The sequence below is a fragment of the Phalacrocorax carbo genome, assembly GCF_963921805.1.
Source record: "Phalacrocorax carbo chromosome W unlocalized genomic scaffold, bPhaCar2.1 SUPER_W_unloc_3, whole genome shotgun sequence".
NCBI lineage: Eukaryota > Metazoa > Chordata > Aves > Suliformes > Phalacrocoracidae > Phalacrocorax > Phalacrocorax carbo.
Window position 1 is genome coordinate 1,775,982 of NW_026990254.1, and position 25,130 is coordinate 1,801,111.

The window sequence follows — 25,130 nt, forward strand, 5'->3', positions numbered from 1 at the left end:
AGCCTCCTTTTCTCCAAACTAGACAAACCCAGAGTCCTTAGTTGCTCTTCATAGGACATTCCTTCCAGCCCTTTCACCAGCTTTGTTGCCCTCTGCTTGGATGCATTCAAGTACCTTAACATGGGGTCCAGAACTGCACACAGTACTCAAGGTGAGGCTGCACCAATACTAAATACAGTAGGATAACCACCTCATTTGACTGAATGGTTATGCTGTGTTTGATGCACCCCCAGGATGCGGTTTGCCCTCTTGGCTGCCAGGGCACACTGCAGACTCATATTGAGCCTTCTGTCAGGCAGCACCCCCAGATCCCTTTCTGCAGGATTACTCTCCAGCCTCTCCTCCCCCAATTTATACTTGTGCCTGGCATTACTCCATGCCAGGTACAGAATCTGGCATTTCTTATTGTTAAATTTCATGCCACTGATGATTGCCTAATGCTCCAATTTATCTAAATCCCTCTGTAAGGCCTCTTTTCCCTCAAGAGAGTCAACAGCACCTCCCTGTTCAGTATCATCAGCAAACTTGCTAATGGTGCATTCGACTCCTGCATCCAGATCACTGGTAAAAATATTGAACAGGCACTAGAACTGAACCGTGAGGAAAACCACTGGTTACTGGTTGTCAGCCAGATGTAGCCCCATTCATTACAACCCTTTGAGCTCTGACCTTCAGCCAGTTCTTCACCCAGCGCGCCGTGTACCTGCTCATCTCACAGTTGGGCAACTTGTCCAGAAGGATGCTGTGAGGCACAGTATCAAAAGCCTTACTAAAATCCAGAAAAACTACATCCACTGCCTTCCCTTCACCCACTTAGGTGGGTGACCTTATTGTAGAAGGATATCAGATTAGTTAAAGAGGACTTTCCTTTTGTGAACCCACGTTGACTGTGCCTGATGATCGCATTGTTCTTTAAATGCCTTTCAGTAGCCTCCAGAATTATCTTCTCCATAATTTTTTCAGGTACTGAGGTTAGACTAACAGGTCTGTAGTTTTCTGGGTCTTCCCTCGTACCCTTCTTGTAAATCGGAATAATGTTGGCTAGCTTCCAGTCAGCAGGGACCTCCCCAGACTCCCAAGACCTTGGGAAGATGCTTGAGATGGGTCCTGCTGTAACATCTGCTAAGTCCTTCAGTACTCCATCAGGCCCCATGGACTTGAGAACATTCAGCTGATACAGCTGGTCCCTTACCATTTCAGTGTCCACAAATGGAAAGCCACTACTGTTCCCACACTCGTGGTCCTCTGACTCAGGGGACTGGGCGGCCCAAGGTCTATCAGTATTATTAAAGACTGAGGGGAAGAAAAAAAGCATTGAATGCCTCTGCTTTTTCTTCATCCCTATTAGCCAGGTGACCATCTTCAGCAAGTATTGGTCCAATGTTTTCTTTAGACGTCCTCTTGCTATTAATGTACTTTAAAAAGCCTTTCTTGTCGTCTGACACAACACTGGCCAGTTTCAACTCTAACGGAGCTTTGGCCTTTTGTGTCTTCTCCTTGCATACATGAACCACAGCTCTGTAATCTTCCTGCAAAGCCTCACCTGGCTTCCAGAGATAATACCATTTCTTTTTCCTCTTGAGTTCCACGAGGGAATTCCCCATTCAGCCAAGCTGGTCTTCTGCCCTGCTTGCTTGACTTGTGACACAGGGGATTTGCCTGATCCTGTGCTTCTAAAAGGTGGTTTTTAAAGACTGACGAGCTCTCATGGACCCCTAAGCCCTCAAGAGCAGATTCCCAAGGGGCATTGCTAACTAGCTCCCTGAATAGCTTATAGTTTGCTCTCTTGAGCTCCAGGGTAGCAACTCTGCTGACCTTTTAAACTCAACTATTTTGTGATCACTGTGGCCAAGACAGCCACCTACCCTCACATCTCTCACGAGTCCTTCTCTATTCACAAATGACAAGTCTAGGAGGGCATCTTTCCTAGTTGGCTCACTGAGTGCTTGTGACAAGAAGTTATCTTCCACAAACTTCAGGAATTTCCCAGACTTGCTTGTCACAGCAGTATGATATTCCCAGTTGATGCCTGGGAAGTTGAAATCTCCCATAAGGACAAGGGCTACTGATCCAGAGATTTCTCCTAATTGCCTGTAGAATAACTCGTCAGTACTAACATCGTGGCTGGGCGATTGGTAGTAGGCACCCATCTCCTTTGTTTTTCATCCCCCTAATCCTCACCCAGAGGCACTCAACTACATCATCCCTAACTGTAAGGGCTGTACAGTCATACCTCTCTCTTACATATGGTGCAACTCCTCCACCTCGCCTGCCCTGCCTATCCCTTCTGAACAGCCTCTTGCCCTCCATCCCAGCACTCCAGTTGTGGGACCTGTTCCCACCAAGTCTCACCAATACCAATGACATCATAGCTCCTGGAAGTGACCAACACTTCCACTTAATCCTATTTGTTTCTCATACTGCATGCATTGGTGGAGAATCATTTCATATGTGCTCCTCAGTACTCCCAGGAGCAGTGTAAATGTTCCCACTAGCATTGCCACCTTCAGGTGATGCCATGCCAACCCTTGGCTCACCTACTGCAATCCTGTTGGTATCCCCTTCCCCCATCGAGTCTAGTTTAATGCCCTCTCAATCAGTCCTGCCAGCTTATGAGCAAAGCTGTGTTTCCCCCATTGGGACAGGTGGATTCTGTCAGGCTTCAGCATGCCTTGTGTCTCAGAGACTCTTCCATGGTTATTGAAACCCAAGTTCTAGTGGAGTCACCAGTCCTGGAGCCAGGTATTGATGTCTTGGGCACATCTGTTTCTTCCAAAGCCTCTCCCCATTGCTAGGAAGACTGAGGAAAACGCTCCCTGTGTTTGCTTTTGGAACATAGGCAGAGACATAGTATTGCTTATTTAGGTTGTGGAACTTCTGCTGACGCGGAAGTCACGGACACCGCACACAACCAATATGATCAAGCAAATGCCAGTTTATTACAGACACAGCGCGGTTAATATAGCTCTGCAACCACCTTATCACACACAAGCCTCTACTGTTTATTATATACAAGCCTATTATTAGTTGGTCAGCACGGCCTTGGGCTTTATCCCAAGGATAGCTACTAGCAGCATTGTCAACTCCCGCCTTGTTTTGCTACCCTGTAACGAGACACTCCCGCCGGTGGTATGGGATGCAGCCCCTGTTGACAGAGTAGCACCTGTGGCCAATCTTGGAATGCAACTTATCAGGAAGGCGTAATGCCATCCCACACGTTCCCACAGTAAGTTCGTACCATGCCGCTTTGTAAGCCTTGGGAAATACAAAATCACAGCTGTTATTAATAGCTACATACATTGGTTTTAACTCGCAACATCCTTGAGGCCTTCTTGTTCCCAGGCAGATTAAGTCCGCGCAGTCCGAGCCTGGATTGTTCACTACGCGTCCTTTGCTTTCCAGATATCCCACAAATCCCCCTTTTTGTTTTTGAGCAATCCAGGCTCCAGTCATCATGCGCTCTACTGTTTTCATGAAACACTTAAAGACACATCCTAATATTAGCATAGTTAATAATAATCCTAATAATAAGACAAGCCCGTGGGTAATTAAATCTCTTACCCATCCTGAGATACCTAACCCAGTTAACCATGAATCAAGGCCTAGAGAGCTAGCTTTTAACTCATTGGTTAGTTTCTTAAGTCGATCTAGTAGCTGGTAAATTGAATTGGAGTTATCTGTAAGGTTCATACGAAATCCAGGAGTGGCTGAGATCAACAATGGAGAGGAACGATAGGAGGAGATGCTTCAGGGCAACGACCATTGCTGTCCCAGATCTTCTCTCCATGGTTCCACCCAGCGGCTAGGCACCCACTGTGGGCCTTCGTCTGTCAAAACACAAACATAACCTCGACCGGTCATTTTTACTTCTGCAGGACCCTTCCATTCCCCAGTTTTTAAATCTCGATACTGTACTTTTACCAAGTCAGCTTTTTGCAGTCCAGATTGCAATGACAGATGGTAAATTACAATTGGAGGAGAGTCACGGTCTCCTGTTAGCCTCAAATAGTTTAGAACATAAATCGCTTTTGCAAGATGTTCAGAAAGAGCCAGTTCTCCCCCTTTTTGTTTTTGCAACAGCGATTTCAAGGTAGCATGTGCACGTTCCACAATGGCCTGTCCTGTAGGAGAGTGGGGTATGCCAGTTACTCTGCGAATGCCCCACAATTGGCAAAAGCGTTTGAATGTTCGTGAAATATATGCAGGGCCATTATCTGTTTTTACTTCCTGAGGAGTTCCTAAAGCAGCAATGGCCACATGCATATGCTTCACAACATGTTTGGCTGATTCTCCTGTTTGAGCAGTGGCCCACAATGCATGGGAATAAGTATCAATACTGACATGCACATATTTTTGACGCCCAAATTTTGTAATATGAGTGACATCCATTTGCCATAACTGCAAGGCTCCTAAGCCCTGAGGATTTACCCCAAGACCCAGACCAAATCCCAGTTTTTGGCAAGCTGGACACGATTGCACGATGCCTTGGGCATCTGACAGCTTTAAGTTAAACTGTTTTGCTAACACCTTTGCGGATTGATGTAAAAATTCATGAGACGAACGGGCAGGTTGACATTGTGATTTTTCCAAGCAGTAGCGACTAGCTTGTCTGCTACGTTATTTCCGATAGACAAGCCTTGATTAAACTGATGGCTGCGAATGTGTGTCACAAAATAGGGTTGTCTGCGTTCGTTGATTCAACAAAAACAAAAGCTGCATCAATAATATATATAAGGTGTTATTTTTTAGAGTTTTGATCATGGCGCGTTCCAAGCGCTGTACCGTTCCCACCACATAGAGTGAGTCTGAGACTACATTTAAAGGGTCGTCAGGCCAGTGTTGAAAAACCCACAAGACTGCTCTCAGTTCGAGTGTCTGCAAAGAGTCTGTGGCATTCCCTGTAAGAAGCTGATGATGCTACTGGTTGTTGCTGTGCCAAGCAATAGCAGCTCGTTTTGATTTCCTTCCAGCATCGGTGAATACTGTGAGTCCTTCCACTGGTAATTCTGACCTGCAAGGGATTTCCTCAAATTCCTGGTTTTGTAATAGTGCTAAAATTTTTGCTGATGGATAATTATTAGTAACCGTACCTGGATACTCGGCACGAGCGATTTGGATTGTCTCTGAGGTAGCTAAGAGCCAGCCCAAATAGCTCTGTGCTATAGGCATAAATATCGTTGTGGGCTCTTGTCCTGATAACTCCCGAATCGTTCCTCTGCCTTTAATAATTATGTTAGCTAACAGCTCGACCTGTGTACAAACCGTATTTTTGGGTTGATAAGATAAGAATACCCATTCCAGAATGTTGATGTGCCATTTGTCTAATTGCATTGAGTCCTACTAAATGTTTTTGTTTGGGTGAGGAATTAACAATCAAAAACTGCAAAGGCAAAGCAGCAATTTTTCTCTGTACAGTAGCTGTTAGAATTTTTTTCCACAACCTGATCTAACGCCTGTTTCTGTTCTACTGATAGACTCCGTTGCTCGTTAGCTTTGGTCGTGGTTCCTAAGAGAGGCATTAAAGGAGCTAAATCATCATTAGTGATTCCACTAACAGCTCTTACCCACTGAATGTCTCCCATCAATTTTTGAGCATCTGAGAGGGTCTTAATGTCTGTTTTAAGTTCAATTTTCTGTGGTTGGACTGCACTCCCGGTAATGGTCCAGCCCAAATACTGTCATGGACCTTGGCGCTACACCTTTTCTGGGGCTATTTTAAGTCCCTTTGGCTCTAAGTTTTCTACTAACTTTTGTAATATTCCTTCCGAAGCCATCTTTTCACCGGCAATCAATATGTCATCCATATAGTGAAAAATTAGTAAGGATGGATGTTGCTTTCGGAATGGCTGTAGAGCCCATGCTACAAAATTTTGACACAATGTAGGTGAGTTCTTCATGCCCTGAGGTAACACCACCCATTGATACCTTTTCGGCGGCTCTTGTTTGTTAATTGTCGGTACCGTAAATGCAAATTTCTCTGTATCGTCTGGATGCAAGGGAATAGTAAAGAAACAATCTTTTAAGTCAATGATAAGCAAATCCCAGTTCTTCAGGTATCATTACAGGGGAAGGTAATCCTGGCTGTAGTGCCCCCATGTCCTGCATAACAGCGTTTACCGCTCGTAAATCGTGCAGTAGTCGCCACCTGCCGGATTTTTTCGGAATGGTAAAAACGGGAGTGTTCCAAGGGCTTGTAGAAGGCACGATATGACCTGCTTCTAATTGTTCGTTTACTAAGTCCTGTAAAATTTGCAGCCTCTCCTGTTTTAGCGGAAAAATTGTAGCTGCTGCGAGGGTGGCAACAGCATCCGGACAATCATCCTAGAGTCATAAGGAGTTAACAACTGTGAGGAAAAAATGTGTTGCAACACAGACTGAGTATATGGTGATTTTAACCCATACTGAGTAACCGCATTTTTGGCCTCCTTCAACATTTTCCAATCCAATGCTTCCCACACCCCTCTCCCATTATTATCTACTATAACTGGAAATGCCATTGGCAAAAACTGCCCTTCTATCATGGCATCTCGAATCACCCCTTTCCATCACATGGATGGGTCTCCTGCCCCTCCGTCAACAGCCCTTGCCCAAATACCGCTGACGCTGGTGGCGCGGGCATTGGTGCAGGAGCAGTGGTCTCACCCAGTGTTTCATTTGGGACGAACGGGTTAGACCCCGATGGTCCGGGGCATGGCACAGACAGAGGAGCTGTTAACTTTTCCGGCGGTGCCCCTAGGCGAGCCTCTAAAATTTCCAGCCTTTTTACCAGTTCCCGCAATTGCGCATCCCCCAAACCGTTTGTTCCCCCCTCCTCCTCTTCGCAACGTGACGGTGGAGAAGAAGGTGGCACGGGAGAGTAAAGTGAAGTGGTCGGCACCAGTGAAGAGGGTCGGGGTGGTGGATTGGCGTCGTCACAAATCTGAGGACTGTCTAACTGCGTTGCATCTGGTGGTGGTAGAAAATCTTCTGAAGCTTTTCCCTCTGGTGATGGTACATGTGTGGCGGAGTGGGCTGCGGCTACAGTTTCTGCTGGGATTCGGACCCCCCCCGCACCGCGAGCCGGGGTTGCGGCAGGGATCGTTGGACCCTGGAACAGCATGCTGGTTGCAGAGGCAGACCTGTCGGCTGGAGGCAGAGCCACAAATGCAGATGCCACAGCTTGCCGTTCAGCCCTCATGCTTTTCAATGTTTCATTAATCAACCTCCACACGGTAGAGAATTTGCTCGCCTCCCTGGATCCTTTACTTATTTCATCCCACAGCTCTGCCCCTATTTTTTCCCATATTGATACATCAAAGGCGGCTCCAGCTGTGGGGATCAAGTCTTTTCCCTTTGCCCAAGATAGCAAAGCCTTCAGGGTAGACGAGTCATAACTCAGCCCTCTCACTGAAAGGATATGTTGGAGGAGCTTAACCACTGCTGACTCTTCTTTTGTCATGGTGGACCCCATCTCCTCCCCGGCCGCCCGCCTGATCAGGGCGAGATCCAATCTTTTGCGCTAGCGTCTTCCTGAGTGCCGGGGCAGCACTCACCTATGGCCGGCTTCCGCACCCTCCGTCTTCGGCTCTGTCAGAAAATCCAACTCCGATCCAAGGGTCCCTGTTCGGGTGCCACTTGCTGACGTGGAAGTCACGGACACCGCACACGACCAATATGATCAAGCAAATGCCAGTTTATTACAGACACAGCACAGTTAATATAGCTCTGCAACCACCTTATCACACACAAGCCTCTACTGTTTATTATATACAAGCCTATTATTAGTTGGTCAGCACAGCCTTGGGCTTTATCCCAAGGATAGCTACTAGCAGCATCGTCAACTCCCGCCTTGTTTTGCTACCCTGTAACAAGACACTCCCGCCAGTGGTATGGGATGCGGCCCCTGTTGACAGAGTAGCACCTGTGGCCAATCTTGGAATGCAACTTATCAGGAAGGCGTAATGCCATCCCACACGTTCCCACAGTAAGTTCGTACCATGCCGCTTTGTAAGCCTTGGGAACTACAAAATCACAGCTGTTATTAATAGCTACATACATTGGTTTTAACTCGCAACATCCTTGAGGCCTTCTTGTTCCCAGGCAGATTAAGTCCACACAGTCCGAGCCTGGATTGTTCACTACGCGTCCTTTGCTTTCCAGATATCCCACAAACTTCCAGTCCTATTTCTGGATATACAGACTATCTGGGAAATAAAAGAATATTTAAATGTGGAATAGGATTTATTAATGTCTCACTTCCGATTTTAGAGAGTGTGATGGGATAGGCATACCTATCCTATCACATATCTCATGTCCCTTTCTCTTTTCCATCTGTTTTCTTTCTGAAATCTAACCTTCCTAAGAGAGAGTTTTCCAAAAACTTGTAAAATTTGGTGGGGGGCCAGCAGCACAGAGTGGTCTCTCTGGTGATTCCATGTCAAAGTAGAAGAAATATTGCCCCAAGAGTTATACATTAAACAAGCTTTCAAGTTATCTTTATTTTGAGTGATGAGACAATTTGAGACTAGAAGAAGATTGGAGTTGTTGGAAGCCTTTTTTTAATTTTAACTGATAGATTAATCTTTTTTTTTTTTTGATAGGATGAACAATATGGGCTTAACATGCTAATTCTTTTTCTTTATAATTTAATGATGTATAGAGTAGTGTTCTGCTTTCTGGTTTCTTTACTATATTTGAAATGTCAGCAGTTGGAATAACTCTTAACTCACCTTACATATTAAAAGAGTGATACTGCTCATGATGATGAGGTACTTTTAAAATTATTCGGGTTGCTAGGATCTGGCAGCCTAATAATCCCTATGCTAAACATCTTAAAATTACTAAAGTAACTGTAATGTGGTATTGAGATTCATCTTTATTTCTCTATATCAAACCAAGTTTAACCATTTTTTTTAAAGTCATATTTATTTATATCTTCATTGATGTATTTTGTGTAAGTAGGACTTTGTTGCCATCAGACACTGAAAAAAGTTATAAACCCTTTTTTCCTGTCCCATAGATTCTTTTTGTGGTCAATCTGATTTAATGCTTTACATTTTACATGTCACTTGCAAATTCATTCTCAAGTGTGTTTGAAGATATGTGGTATCTTTCTGTTTGCAGTGTTTGGCTTGTTCAGCCGTTTGGGCTGCTTTAGTGGTAAGACAATATACAATGACCATCCAAGTTGAATTTGTGCGGAGGAGAAGAGAGCTAAAGAAAAAACCCTTAATCACTCCATCAAGGCATAAAGTCTTAGTCTATATGGTACTCTGACTCCAAAATGAGTTTTCAAAAAGAACTCAGTTCTTCAGCTCATTTTACAAAATTGGAAGAAATCAGGCAATTGCTTCTTATGTTGAGGGATGACTCCTGGTTTTTTAACTAAGGAAGGAGAGGAGACATTGGCAGTCAAGGTATTCTTGATTTGATGAATGAGGCAAATATTATATAAAGGTGCTTTATTATCGATTGCCCTCATAACAAGATGTTGGCAATAGCTGTTCAACATGCAAAATACAAGTGATTATTTTATACAGTGTGGTAAAGCTTCAATTTTAATGGAGAAAATGGAATATGCATATTGCTTAGCAATAAAAATTGAAATTTATTTGATTTTTAGTAATACTGAGAAATTCAAGTCACTTTACAAATCAGAAAAATAAAAATGTTTGTTGGAAGATTCATTGACTTAACAAGCATACACTAGTTCATAGCTTTAGAAGAATGAGATAGAGAAAAAGCAAAGATGTCTTTCTGTTGTTTTATTTACATGTTTTTATGATCATTTCTATAGTATCCGATATCTTTCCTTTGGACTAAATTTTACCCAGCTGTAATAGGCCAAGGATCACATTACATGTGCCCTATTGATTATGTTTGCACACACAACTAACAGTATATATAAAGTGAGAAAACACATAAAGTATTTTTTTGTTCTCCACTTAATTACTTAGTTCTTTATTTTCAGGTTGATATTTTGTATGTGAATGATTCATCTGTGTTGATGTTAACATTATTTCTCTTTATTACAATGTAACTTTCAATAACTGCAAAAATAAGAGCAACTCAAAGATACATTGAATTTTAGCTTGCATCTGTCACTACTTCTTTCCTGATCCTTTAAAATACAGTTTAAACCTTATTCTGGTAATTAGAATGCAAACTTCCCCCTTAGAGGAGTGTTAATGACTAGGTGGTTAATTTAACATGATAGCTCAGTGATTTTGAAGTATAATCTACGTAATCGATGTTACAAAACTTTTTTGTTTCCCACTCCTGTCTTCCTAGAAAGAAATTGTTTTGCACAGTTTGAAGTACCTCTCATTCCCCTTCCCTAGTTACTCTAGGACTTTGAAAATTATTACCAGTAAAATAGCAATTTTCAGCCTGGTTGGAGAGCTGGGAAATGCATGTGTTACTTGAATGTGGAAAAGGTAGTGTACTCATTTGGCATTGTGGTGGGTTGACCTTGGCTGGCCACTAGGTACTCACCAAGATGCTCTTTCACTCCCCCTCCTCAGTGGGACAGGGGGAGAAAATAAGGTGAAAAACTCATGGGTCAAGATAAAGGCAGCTTAATAAAGAAAGCAAAGGCTGCACACAGAAGCAAAGGAAAACAAAAAGATTTATTCTCTACTTTCCATCAGCAGGCAATGTCCAGTCACTTCCTGGGATGTAGGGCCTCAGTGTGCGTAGTGGTTGCTTTGGAAGACAAATGCCTTAATAACGAATGCCCTCCTCTCCTCCTCCTTTCTCTTAGATTTTATTGCTGAACACTACGTATGGAATATCTCTATGGTCAGTTTAGGTCAGCTGTCCTGGCTATGTCCCCTCCCAACCTCTTGCCTACCCCCAGCCTGCTGGCCTTTGAGGAGTAGGGTTGGAGAGGCAGCCTTGATTCTGTGGGAGCACTGCTCAGCAGTAACCAAAACTAGTTTGTTATCAACAGGTTCTAGCTACAAATACAGAGCACAGCACTATGAGGGCTGCTATGACGAAAGTTAACTTCATCCCAGCCAGACCTAATACAGGCATTTTCAACAACTGATTGAAAATATTCTGTGGAGTTTAGAATTAATACATTATGAGTACAGTTCTGTGAATTTTCTTGACTTCAATGTATTAGTAAATTGTCATTGCTGCAAATGAGATTATGATGTTTAACACTTGATTTTTATTATAAATTTGTGAGGAAATGTAGCGTGATTGCATGGAAAAGCAAATTCTCATACAGAGTAAAAACTAACTGGTTTAACATTTTAAATCTTATTTTTCTTATTTGAACAGTATTGCTGAGATCATTGAACATTATAGAAAAGAACAGATTGTTGAAGGATATTACCTTAAAGATCCTGTTCCAATGCAGGTAAAACTTCATCTCTGAGCACTTGTTATTGAAGATATTGACTTAATCCTCAAATATTTATAACATAGGAACTGAATTACAGCAGAAGTATCCATGATAGTTAAACAGCATCATCCCCTCCTGAATTATTGTTTTGAGCTTGTGTGTTTCTTTCATTTTATCCTCACATGCATTCACTTATCTAAGGTTGGCTTGTAGTAAACAGAAGATATGGTAAGCTTTGTCTGTGCTCTGGGGTATGACTGCTCTGTCTTGTGCCCCCAGCTCTGGTCCCTGATTGAACCAATGCTGTGTCTTAATACCATGTTAGGATGGGGGGGGGAACTAGGCTGCCCTCCATTCTTCTGTTTCCGGCATCTCTCTTTCCCCAGAGAAAGCATATATGCACAGAAAAGCTTCAGATATGATTGGGGCGCTGGGATTGCAGGATGTGTTCTGGAACATTGTTGCCCTGTAGCATAAATTCATCCGAAGAGACCACCGATAATAAACAAACCACATTGTCTAGTTTTTCATAAAGTTATAGCTAGCTCTAAAGTATATTTGTATACTTTGTTCCCTATATATTCTCAAACTTTCCTGTTTTGATGGTTAGAAATTTGGTTTTAATTTCCAACCTAAATAGTTACCTGTTAGATCTCTTTTATTAATACAAGGGCATTTCTTGTATTCTCCCTTAGCTCACTAAGCTGAGCATACCAAATATGTTTTTTGTCTATTCATAACATTCTTGTAGTTGCCCTACTACCACCAATTCCAGCGTGAGTTTGTGTTTCTTGAATGCAATCGACCAGAACAGCTCAGAATACCATGTCGTTAGTAAATCCTTTTTTCTGTTAGGGTACTTACCAGATATATCTGAGAATATTATCTGTGTCATTATCGTAGCCACATTAATTTATATTGTTTTCTGTTGGTAAGTATCAACAAGTGCAAATTTTATGTTATATTACTAGACTTATGCCGCCTTATTCTAATCGTTCCTTTATTGCTGATTGGCTTGTCATCAATGCTTTCTAGTTGTCTGCTATTATTAACTCACGCTCTGTAACGTGATTGAGACAAATGTGAGGAAATTTGAATTCAGAGATTGATCCTTGAAAAGCTTCACCTAGTAACTTTCCTTGTTCTCCATAATTCTTTTTGGATCATGGCAATCATCTTCACTTTGGCACTTTGTATATCCACTTATGGTTCCTGTATCAATAAGTTTCTCTGCGTTGACTAATTTTCCATGTGAGACTGCATGAAATTCTTTTAAGCTATTCAGATATATTTGTGACTTCCCTTTGTTTAAAAAAAAAGTTATTGGTGGTGTAATTACATTTGGGTTGTGTGTTCTCCCACACACTGTCATGCTCTGTTTTTGAAGAAAAAAATTTCAGAAGTCTTGCGTACTATTTGGTTCAATCTAATAGACTTCCTGTTTCTAATTTGAAATTTACTTTAAAACATTTTTCACTAGATCTGTTTTGTACATTGTTTCTTTCATAGATGTGTTATGGAGATTATATTGATTTAGTAAAAATTTGGGTATTTCTTCCATTGTGAGTCCTGTAATTCCTATTACTGAAATGTTTTTTGTCTTGTCTTTTTCATGTTGTTCAAAACTATAATTCTTATAGATATATGGGGGGAAAGGGAGAAAAGTAGAGTATTTAGTATGGAGCCAGTACATGTATCACTTCATCTCAATACTGTTGTCACTGCTTGACAGTCTTGCTTTTCATGTTTTCTTATGGCTAAAGAACATTTGTTGATCAGCTGACTCGGTAAGGTCAAACTTGGCTTGGCTTTTGGCTGTTCTAACTTAGTATTTACATTTCCAGATCTTAGGTTTCTATGTGAATTTATCCTTTTTCTATTTCCTGTTTTTACTTTCTCCTACTGCTTTTTGTTAGAATGATACTAATTTAGGACATGAGTACTAATAAGATTAGTGAGGGACTGTGCAACTTTGTGTGTTAATCATTTGATTTCAATTGTGATCTGCACTATTCTTGTTAATTCAGGGTTTATCCTTAATTACTCAGTCCCAAAAGCCTTGGTAGAAGACAGTTAGAAGCTAAATAACCTTTAAAGACTTGTGTAAATTTTGCATAAATCACTGTGAAAGATGCTGTTTTCTATTCAGTGTTAAATAAATACAGATGTTACTTTGTGAAAGTTGGTCTATATTTAAACCTTTTTTTTCTTCTCATATTATAATTCTGGCCTAATCATTCCACAAGAAATACTTAAATTACATTTCTGTCAAATGTATTGTGTTAAATTATGTTAGTTTGTTAAGACATATGAGAGACTAATAATAAAGAATAGGTAGCATTCAATAAAATTTCAGTTGCAGCTTTATAGTGTGCAATTGTTTCACGGTGATTTCTTCCCTGTTTACCAGCATCAAGAACAAGTGCTTAATGATATAATGGATGGAAAAGAAATCTACAATACAATTCGTCGCAAAACAAAGGATGCTTTTTATAAAAATATTGTCAAAAAAGGATATCTTCTGAAAAAAAGTGAGTTCTGTTTGCTTTTATGAAATTTTTTTTCTAAAAAATGCAGATATGGATGCATATTTTGTGTAGTACTGGTACTAGTGGAGGCAAAATTGAAGTGAGCAAGAGGTGGTAGAAAGTGTAAAGGGTATGAAAGGTTCTTTTTCCTTAAGAAGTACATAATAGAAAGACATAATACAAAAAATGTCATGCAATATAAAGATGTTGATTGGCAGTTCTTGCCGAAAAAATCAGAAAATAGCACAAAAACTAAGCACCTTCTATCAAAGGTAACATTCAGACTCACTAAATGAAGTACATTTTCATAAAATGTATTAATATTTAATATACAAGTTGTTTAATTTTAAACTGATTACATGGGTGAAAGAGAGCTAGATTAATGTAAATCAGTACATTCATCGGAGACCAGAGCTGGTTTAATTTTGTTATTCCAAGTTAGGTAATATATTTAATTTAAAACGTATATTCTGGTGTACGAGGTACATTGAGACTTTTTTAAGGTTCTAACACTGACACAGTCAACATAGCATAGAATAATTGGATTAAAAGCTGCCTGACTCATCTCAATATATCCCTGAAGAATTACCATTGAACAAAATTTTGAAGTTCCGAGGAAGCTAGTCCCTTTCCAAGTATCATTATTTTAGTTTTTCTGTTTTCACTAAAGTTGATTTAATAAATAAATAAATAAATAAAAAGAGTAATAATGTTTCTACATATGACACAGACAATAGCTAAAACAATAAGTAACAGAGAGTGATCTGGATAGCAAGTAAAGAGAGAAAGAAGGCAAGCATTTAAATATAGCCAAATTTAAGACGCATTCAAAGGAAATAAAAACTAGATCCTCTGAATAAATCAAGGAAAGCATCTATTCTCTTGAGAGTGATAACTCTGAGAGAAAGTGTAGAGGGATGTGGTAGGGTGAGGAATCAGCTGAGAATGAACTTGAAGTGAAAATCTTTCCCTAAAAGGAATAATGAGACACTTTAAATGTGCAAGCAGGAGTACTGAGTAGGTGTGGAGAGATGCACATACCTGCATACAGAACAGAAATTTAATAAAATCATTCTTCCACCTAGTAGAGTATAATAACTGGATGTTAAATTAGTTTTCCAAAACAGTTAGTACTAGTGCTTGTTTATGGAGGGCTGTGGTGGATCTATGATGATCAAGTTGAAAATTAAGGCTGAATGTTTTTCTAAAACATACTGTGGTTTATGTATGAATTAGTTGCAGAAAGTTGTAATTCAGAGGACATTAAACAATGAGTGATTTATTTTTGTTTTAGTCATTGGCTAAATCCACATTTTACCGATACATCTAATGTGTCTTCTAACAAACTGTGACATTTAAATCTCCAGTTATTAAATTTTTTTAATGTTGGGGTTTTTTTCTGAAACATGGGACTGGTCAAATTTTTGAATATAGGTGTGTTTGGGGCATGGTTGTGATCCAAGTTTGTATATATTGTATTCCCGTTTCTTTTCTTCAGTCATTTTAATTTAAGATATTGTGATGCAATCTGTTATGCTGATCAGTTGATTAGAGTTTAGGAATAATTTTCTCATGTCAAAAGAAATCTATTTGTTAATTTAAAAAGCCTGTATTGGGTTTGCATGGCAAGGTTTTGGTAGCTGGGGTCTACAGGGGTGGTTTCTGTAAGAGGTTGATAGAAGCTTCCCCTATGTCTGATAGAGCCAATGCCAACCGGCTCCAAGATGGAACCACCACTGGCCAAGGCTGAGCTGATCAGCGATGGTGGTAGCACCTCTGTTATAACATATTTAAGAAGGGGGAACAAAAAAAAACCTGCGCAACTGCAGCCGGAGAGAGGAGTGAGAACGTGTGAGAGAAACAACTCTGCAGACACCAAGGTCAGTGAAGAAGGACAGGGAGGAGGTGCTCCAGGTGCTGAAGCAGAGATTCCCCTGCAGCCCGTGGTAAAGACCATGGTGAAGTAGGCTGTCCCCTTGCAGCCCATGGAGGTTAAAGGTAGAACAGATATCCACCCTGCAGTCCATGGAGGACCCCACGCCAGAGCAGGTAGATGCACCCAAAGGAGGCTGTGAACCCGTGGAGAGTCTCTGCTGGAGCAGGCTGTGGACCCATGGAGAGTGGAGCCTATACTGAAACAGTTTGCTGGCAGGACTTGTGACCCTGTGGGGGACCCATGCTAGAACAGTCTATTCCTGAAGGACTATCTCCCACAGAAGGGACCCCACACTGGAGCAGTTCATGAAGAACTGCAGCCTGTGGGAAGGACCCATGTTGGCAAAGTTCATGGAAGACTGTCTCCCATGGGAAGGACCCCACACTGGAGCAGAGGAAGAGCGTGAGGAGTCCTCCCCCTGAGGAGGAAGGAGCAGCAGAAACAACCTGCGATGAACCGACCACAACCCCCATGTCCCATCCCCCTGTGCTGCTGGAGGGAAGGAAGTAGAGGAATCAGGAATGAAGTTAAGCCCGGGAAGAGAGGAGGGGTGGAGGAAAGGTGTTTTAAGATTTGGTATTATTTCTCATTTTCCTACACTGATTTGATTGATATTGTGGTTTAGCCCCAGCTGGCAACTAAACCCCACACAGCTGCTCACTCCCCCACCAGCAGGGTGAGGGAGAGAATCAGAAGGGTAAAAGTGAGAAAACTCAGGGGTTGAGGTAAGAACAGTTTAATAATTAAAATAAAACAATAATAGTAACAACAACAATAATAATGAAAAGGAAAACAAAAAGAGAAAGAGGCAAAACTTAGGGAAGGGGAATGAACAACCAAAACAAGTACTGCAACTGCTTACCACCCACCAACCCAACACTACTAGTCCCTAAACCACAACCACCTCCCCCACCCCATGCCAACCCCCCCAGTTAATATACTGGTCATGACATCATATGATATGGAACATCTCATTGGCCAGTTTGGGTCAACTGATTTGGCTGTGGCCCCTCCCCTCCTGGCTTCTTGCCCACATGGCAGAGCATGGGAAGGTGGAAAGGTCCCTAACTGCTATAGGTGCTACTTAACAACTAAAACATCAATGTGTTATTGGCACTATACCAGCTACAGTGAAGAAAATTAACTCTATCCCAGCCAAAACCAGCACAACTGGTAATAAATTAAGCTAATTTCTCTGAGTTGAGTTTGTTTTGCTTGTGACGGTAATCGGTGAGTGATCTCTCCCTGTCCTTATCTCAACCCACAAGTTTTTCATTATATTTTCTTTTCCCTATCCAGTTGAGGAGGGGGAGTGATAGAGTGGCTTTGGTGGGCACCTGGTATCCAGCCAGGGTCAACCCACTACGTAGCCATAATAAATTGGATCACTTAGAGCATCACACATTGTTTGCAAACTGTATAGACACAGTCTTCCCACTGATATGAACGGAGCTTATATGCACTTGCTTAATCCTGTTGAGGTTAATGAAAATGTTTAGAGAACCATCTAAAATTGTACTTGAATCTGTGTAGAGGGTCTAGTTTTAGCTACATGCAGAAAAAAAATTGAGTATGTATACTGATTTTATTGCTTAAGCATGATTAACTGTACATTGTTCTTCTGTTTGTGTTTTGACAAAAACCTTACTGCCCTCTTTTTTTCTTCATTTACAAAATTTACATTTTCTTTAAAACAATGTTGTAACTTCTTATGTTCTTTCCTTACAGGTAAAGGAAAGAGATGGAAAAGCTTGTACTTCATATTGGAGGGAAATGATGCCCAGCTTATTTATTTTGAAAATGAAAAACGAGCCACAAAACCTAAAGGATTAATAGACCTTAGTGTGTGTTCAGTCTATGGAGTACATGACAGTTTATTTGGCAGGTAGGGCACTGGCTTTTAATTCTTGTACATGCAGTAGGATGGTTAACTGCTAGTTTGAGGCATATGCAAGATATGGGCAACATGTCACTAATGAACAACTTGGCCTAGCATAAGCAGCTTGCTTTTTGACACCTGAGCCCTGCTAACTGTCCGCATGTGTTTTTTTAGCTTTTGCTGATTGTGAAATGAAGGCATTATGACTCTTGGTTCATATTGCATTTTAGTCCATAGTTGGTATAGATTGTAAGAGCATATGTGGACAGATTTAACTGATTAACGGTAACTTGTTAAGCCATGGCAACTTGATTACTAGCAACTGTTCATAAACAGCTTCTAGTAAGAAATTTTAGAACTTAAGATTTTCTCATGTAATATGATGTGATAATGATTTGGCCTTTTGCACTGTAATTTTTCAATATTGTGTATTGATTGTTCCACATTTTGCATTACAGGCATTAAAAAGATTATGAAGCAACTGTATTGAGGGTTTTAATCCTATTGAACCAAGAATTGATCAATAATTTTGTCAATTCCAAAAGATCTGCATTCTTTTGTTGATAGGTATTCGAAAGCTACATTAGTTAGATAACTTATCAGTACTTTTCTATTTAAGAATCAGATTAGGACAACATCAGAGCGGTAAGTTAGTTCATATAAGCATTTTACAAATTATTTTTGCAAGATAATTAGATTCAGAGATAATTTTCACAGTTTCATTTACTGTATTTTGATTATTCAAAATATGTCAACTACAAGTGATGTGATCATTGGCAAAGCAGTTGAGAATCAAAACACTTTCTGATATTGGTAACTAAGATGAAAGAGGTCACGTCCTTTTTTTCATTGTTAATTACAAAAAAATGTGCAGTCTTGTGTGATATAGAAGAAAAAGATGCGTTTACTCCTACAAATGTTGTTATTTTTTTGTAACAGATAGAAAAATACATTAAACAAGCTCTGGTTATTCCATGCATCTTAATATTTATTAAAAGTATTTAATCAACTTTAAGTCTTTTCACAGAGTTAATGTGAAGATAGATGTTTAAAATTAGTGGCATTTCTTAAGCTGCAAAGATCTGGTGTTGTTGCACCATCTGATTTTTTATACACTTCTGAATCATTTTGAAAAATCTACGCAACTATTGGAATGAGGAGCCATAGATATGAGAGTACCATTTCAAAAAAATTACTGGAATGTTCCTCATGTAAGTTGCAATTATGCAGGAAGCTTTGGTGTAGACTTTAAACAGGGAACATTTTGGTTAATGGTGACTGTCTGTTAAGCAGTCACCATTCAGTCACTCTTTCTTCACTGTATACAAATGCACGCAGTCTAGGTAACAAACAGGAGGAACTGGAGCTCCGTGCCCACTCAGAAGGGTATGACATCATAGGAGTAACTGAAACATGGTGGGACAACTCAGATGACTGGGGGATTGTAATGGACGGTTACAGGCTCTTTCGTAAGGACAGGCAGGGTAGAAGAGGTGGAGGAGTCGCACTCTACATTAAGGAAAACCTTGACAGTATCGAAGTCAACTATGGTGATTGCAACTGCTCTATCGAATGCCTCTGGGTTAAAGTCAAAGGGGTCATCTCCAAGCAGGACCTCACAGTGGGCATCTGCTATCAACCTCCTAACCATGATGACGAAGCTGACGAAGCGATATCTGGGGCACTAAAGCAAGCTTCTGGCCAACAGAACCTGGTCCTGATGGGTGACTTCAACTACCCAGACATCTGCTGGAAGAACAATACGGCAGCTCGCATGTCATTCACCAAGTTCCTGGAATGCATAGAGGACTCTTTCCTGATACAAATGTTAGATGTGCCAACCAGGAAGGAGGCGCTGCTGGACTTGCTAGTCACAAACCGAGAAAGCCTGCTTTGTAATATCTCGGTTAGTGATAGCCTTGGCTGCAGTGACCACAGTATTGTGGAGTTCGGGATCCTGCCAACTGTGCTGAAGGTCAGCTCTAAGACAAGGATTCTTGATTTTAGAAGATCAAACTTCAGTGCACTCAGGGCTCAATTGGGAGGGATTGGATGGCAAGCTTCCATGGAATACAAAGGAGCTAGTGAGTGCTGGGAATTCTTCAAGAACTCTCTATTGGAAGCACAAAGCCAATTCATCCCCTACAAAGGAAAGGGAAGTAAGCGGAGCAAGAGGCCCCATGGCTCAACCATGACCTCCTGGGTCTACTCAAATCCAAAAGGGAAGCATAACAGAGATGGAGGAGTGGAGGATTATCCTCCGAGAACTGCAAGGACATACCCAGAGTGTGCAGAGATGCAGTTAGAAAAGCAAAAAGCCCAATTTGACTTGAAACTGGCTGTAGATGTGAAAAATAACAAAAAAGATTTCTTCAGACATGTCAACCATAAGCAGGAAAAGAAGGAAAACATAGGCCCGCTGTTAAACGGAAAAGGAGAGTCAATCACCAACGATGCTGAAAAGGCAGAGGTCCTCAACACCTGCTTCACCTCTGTCTTTACCAACACTGTTGGGTCCTAGGCTTTGGGAACAAAATTGCCAATTGATCCAAACACCGACCCACCATCAGTGAAGGAAGAGTTAGTATATTAATTACTACAGGAGCTTGACCCCCAGAAATCAATGGGCCCTGACGACATCCACCCGAGGGTGTTGAGAGAGATGGCTGACGTCATTGCAAGGCCACTCTCCATAATCTTCGAGAAGTCATGGAGAACAGGGGATGTCCCAGAGGACTGGAGGAAGGCAAATGTTACCCCTATCTACAAGAAGGGCTCGAGGGAGGATCCGGGTAACTATAGGCCCATCAGCCTTACTTCAATCCCTGGGAAAGTTATGGAACAAATCCTCCTGGGGGCCATCACAAGTCAAATGAAGCACGTGATTGGGAAAAGCCAACATGGCTTCACTAAAGGCAGATCGTGCTTGACAAACCTGGTGGCTTTCTATGACAATGTGACTTGCCTGGTTGACATGGGGCGGGCAGTGGACATTGTTTACCTGGACTTCTCCAAGGCCTTTGATACGGTCCCCCACAGTCTCCTGCGGTGAGCGAGGAAAGCAAGCAGACAACTCAACGTGAGTGATAAAGCAAGCTTCAGCTTTATTTTAAGTCGCAGCGCTTTTATATGCTCTTGTAAACAAGCTTCAAGGTCACGGGTTGCGATACTTCCTTAACAAACAGTCTAGTTCTGCCCTTCATGCCAAATTTACTCTCAAGGTCGACGTGTCCTTCGCCTTTCTTCCTCTTCTTGGTAACTTGCAGATTCTCTGTATTTTTCCATCAGCGGGTCTGACGCCAGGTCTGTAGTCAGGCAGATTCTCTGTATTTTTCCATCGCATACCCATAATCCTCCAGCCCACTTTCTGTCTCAAACAGCTTATCGCGGGACCCACATGTTGCTTCAATCCTATAGTTTCCCACATTTCCCCCTTTTTCTTTTGTTCCTTGAGAAAGGAACACGGCATTCATGCTTCTTTCCATTATTCGTTGCATACATTGCAATATACAAGGGACACACATTAATATAATGATAAACATTATAAATATCATTAATCCCATCTGCAAAATACTTTTGATCCAATTACCAACGCCCCATCCATTAAACAAGCTGTTAAACCAATGCCATGGATCATCCTCCCTAAGTTCTGAGACCCTCCTTTTTAAGCTCTCAATATTTGCATGTATTGATTCTGAGTGATCTGATAGATTCATGCAACACATCCCTTCAAATTCAGCACACCCATGTCCTTGGGCTAAAAGCAAAAAATCTATGGCTGCGCGGTTTTGCAGCGTAGCGTGTCTTACAGAGTCTACATCTAGTAATAAATCAGACAATGCCTCTGATGTGGCATTTGTTTGCTTAGCTAGCCAACACCCTAGCTTGTTTAATGTCGTGAGGCTTTGAGCAACACCAACTCCAGGAGCCAAGAAGGAAGCAGCTATGATCTCTGTCGGATTCCAAAATCCAGCTTTGGAGTCACAGTTATCCTCAAACTTATGAGTGCTCCTTTTGCTTCTCATCTTTCTATGATGTTGATAAATCATTGAAGTGTTGGGGGTAAGAAGCGTCAGGCGATCTATAGAGCAAGGCTCTCCCTTTATATGTGACGGGATGCCAGGCCAAGCCCGATCTCCACAAATTAAAAACAAACCTGTAGGTAGCGCAATAGGCATATTGTTAGAGCGTGATATATTTACAGAGGTATAGTTACACCAAGCAGTGGCATTTTTATATATACTTAGGGTGGCATTCACAGACCAAGAAAGAGACGGGTTTTTTCCCGTATAATTAAAGTATAAACAAGCATCCATTGACAAAGAACCTAATAGCTCAAGCTCTTGTGGCTCAAGACTAGTTTGAGGGCGATGGACTGCCCAACCGTCCCAATTATCCACACAATTCTGGGGAGTATCACAAAGGCTTCTTACTGGTGGTGTATCTTGTGGTACCACTAGCGTCCAATTATCAACTGGCACTCCAACCAAACAGGTGGAGAAGGGATTTCCTGGTGATGACAATGATAGGCAGATGGAATCTTGGCCTGTTAGATTTGCCAGGGTAACCCATACATTCTGTTTTGGCTGGGGCGGTATGTGTATGCCCTCGGTGATTCTTATCACGATACTTACGATGAATAACGGGAGTACTCTCGTGTACATTTTTTCTTTGTCTTTTCCCAGTGCTTCGGTGTTACTTCCCATATTTCAGGTACCTGGTTCTTTACAGCACATTCTTGGCGCAGCACTAGCAAAGGAGCACTATTGATTTGTCTGACCCAGTCAAAGGTGTGCAATTCATATCGTCTAGAACCCTCTACTTCGTGGCCTGTGATGATTAAAACCTTATGTGTCTGTAATTGGTGATAGTAGCAACTGTCACACCACCTCCTAGCTCGATGGGTTCTTACCCACCTGCGCTGTTGACAGCTATGACACTCTCTTAGTACCCAGGGTCGGCACTTATTGCATTGGGGACATTTTATCCGTATCCTGTCTACCTCTACCGGTGTAGTCATACGTTTTCACCGTCTCCTGTCACTTCGCAGATTTCGTTCTTCTGTTCACTAGGCATAGCCTTTACCCACTTACTGGGTATCCACCTTGGACCTGTGGGGGTAAGCACACACATGTAACCTCGACCAAAATATTTTACTTCTACGGGCCCTTGCCATAGACCAGTGGAAGGGTCTCGATACTTCACCATTACTGCCTGTCCTGACTCTTTCCTATTGTCATTTCCATGCACCCACGCAGGAGGGTTATCGTGTTCTGCAAATATGCATAAGTGATTTAATACAAACAAAGCTTTTGCAAGCCGTTCTTGTACATCTTTTACGTCTCGAAGTTTGTTTAGATATTGTTTTAGAGTTTGGTGCGCCCTCTCAATTATTGCTTGCCCTGTGGGTGAATGTGGAATGCCTGTGAGATGGCGTACTCCCCATGCCTGTAAAAATTTTCTAACCTTCTGGCTACAGTATGCTGGCCCATTGTCTGTCTTAATCTGTGTTGGAGTTCCCATTACAGCAAAACAGACTGTTAAATGACGTATAACATGGACGGCCTTTTCCCCTGACTGTGCTGTTGCCCATAAAAACTTGCTATAAGTATCGATAGTAACATGAACATATTTTAGTTTCCCAAATTCTGGTACATGCGTAACGTCCATTTGCCATATTTCCCTGGCCTGAAGGCCTCTGGGATTAACTCCTAGCCCTATGCCTGGTCCGTGATGGCTGCAAGTAGGGCAGGCTCGTACGATTCCCCTGGCTTCTTCCATGGTGACTTGAAATTGTTTCTTTAAACCTCTTGCGTTCTGGTGAAAGATTTGGTGAGATTCTCGTGCTTTAGCGAATTCGCTCACTGGCGCCGTAATGGCGACGAGCTTGTCAGCACGATCATTTCCTTCCCCCAAGCCTTCCCCCCACTGATGGCTTCGTATGTGAATAATACAATATGGCAATGTTCGTTGTTTAATGGCGGATTGAAGCTGTCTTAGGAGTTCGAACAACTGTAGGTTTTGTACTTCTTTTATACATGCATCTTCGATACGGTTAACAATTCCAGCCACATAAAGAGAGTCGGTTACCACGTTCAACGCTTTCGTCATCCAGCGAGAAAATGTCCATACCGCAGCGGCTAGCTCCAACGTCTGTAAAGAGTCACATGGCTCGGCATGTATTAACTGATGTTTCCATTGACCATCTTCATGCCATGTCGCTACTGCTCTCCTGGAACGTTTACCGGCATCCGTATAGACAGTCACTGCTTCTATTATGGGCACTGCTTTGCGTTTTGGCCTTTCCATCCAGCTGTTATTGCTGATCCATTTAAGAACAGGAGCTTTTATTGATTCTAGTTTGATTTCTATTGCTTCTGTTAATAAGCTTGATTGTAGCGCTGGGGAATTCCTCAGCCACCACTCCAGATCCTCTCGCTTTACTGGCAGGTAGATAGTATGTGGCTCTGCTCCTATTATTTGAAGGATACGAGACCGCCCCTTTTTAATTATATCCGCCAAATCTTCCGTCTTTTCTTGAATCATTGTCTTCGGCTGTAAGCTTGTAAATATCCATTCCAACACCCTTATCTTCTCCCCCTTTTTCTTTTTGCACTGAGTAAGTGCACCCAAAATGTGAGTAGGACCATAGAGTATGGTGAGATCGATGGGGAGATTGGGGTCCAGCCGGTCTACTGCTCTTTGGACGATCTCGGAGCTAAGACGTTGTATCATAGTGTTTTGTTCAGCAGTCGGTCGGACCGGCGCGGCAGGGTCAGTGCCCTTTAACATTGGGCGAAGAACTTCCAAGTCATCATTAGTGATTCCGGCTACTGGCCGTAGCCATTGTAGGTCTCCTAACAGCCATTGAGCATCATTAAGGGTTTTGATTGCTGTGTGTAACGTAAGCTTCTGTGGACTTACTTGAGAGTCACTGATGTGCCACCCGAGGTATTTCCATACTGGTGAACGTTGAACCTTTTCTGTTGCTATTACTAGGCCATGTAGCTGGAGCTGTTGTTGTAAATATAATTCTTGCTGTGCTGAGAAAGGTTGTTCTTGCGCAAACAAAATGTCATCCATGTAATGGTAAATTACAGTGTCCGGCCATTGCTGCCTCACGTCTTTTAATGCAGCATCTACAAAAAGTTGACACAGAGTAGGGCTATTCTTCATGCCTTGTGGCAATACTGTCCATTCGAAGCGTAAGTCAGGACCTTCTCTGTTGATTGCTGGTAATGTAAATGCAAATCGCTGGGTATCCTGAGGATGCAGCTTTATAGTAAAAAAGCAATCCTTTAAGTCGATAATCAGTAAATGCCAACCAGTTGGTAACATGGCTGGATTTGGAAGGCCAGGCTGTAAAGTTCCCATCGCTTGCATTTGTTGATTTACTGCCCGTAGATCATGTAACAGCCTGTATTTCCCTGACTTTTTTTTGATAACAAAAATGGG

The 25,130-nt window shown here is 41.8% G+C and overlaps 1 protein-coding gene across 3 annotated transcripts in view; it reads left to right on the forward strand.

Moving 5' to 3' along the window:
- LOC135310854 (ras GTPase-activating protein 1-like) overlaps positions 1–25,130 on the forward strand; it is a 137,524-nt gene that overhangs the window by 57,245 nt on the left and 55,149 nt on the right. For all 3 annotated transcript variants that reach the window (XM_064439911.1, XM_064439912.1, XM_064439913.1), the window contains exons 9-11: positions 11,269–11,347; positions 13,743–13,863; positions 17,525–17,681. In XM_064439911.1, coding sequence (XP_064295981.1) covers positions 11,269–11,347; positions 13,743–13,863; positions 17,525–17,681 — 357 coding nt within the window. The remainder of the gene's footprint in view (positions 1–11,268; positions 11,348–13,742; positions 13,864–17,524; positions 17,682–25,130) is intronic.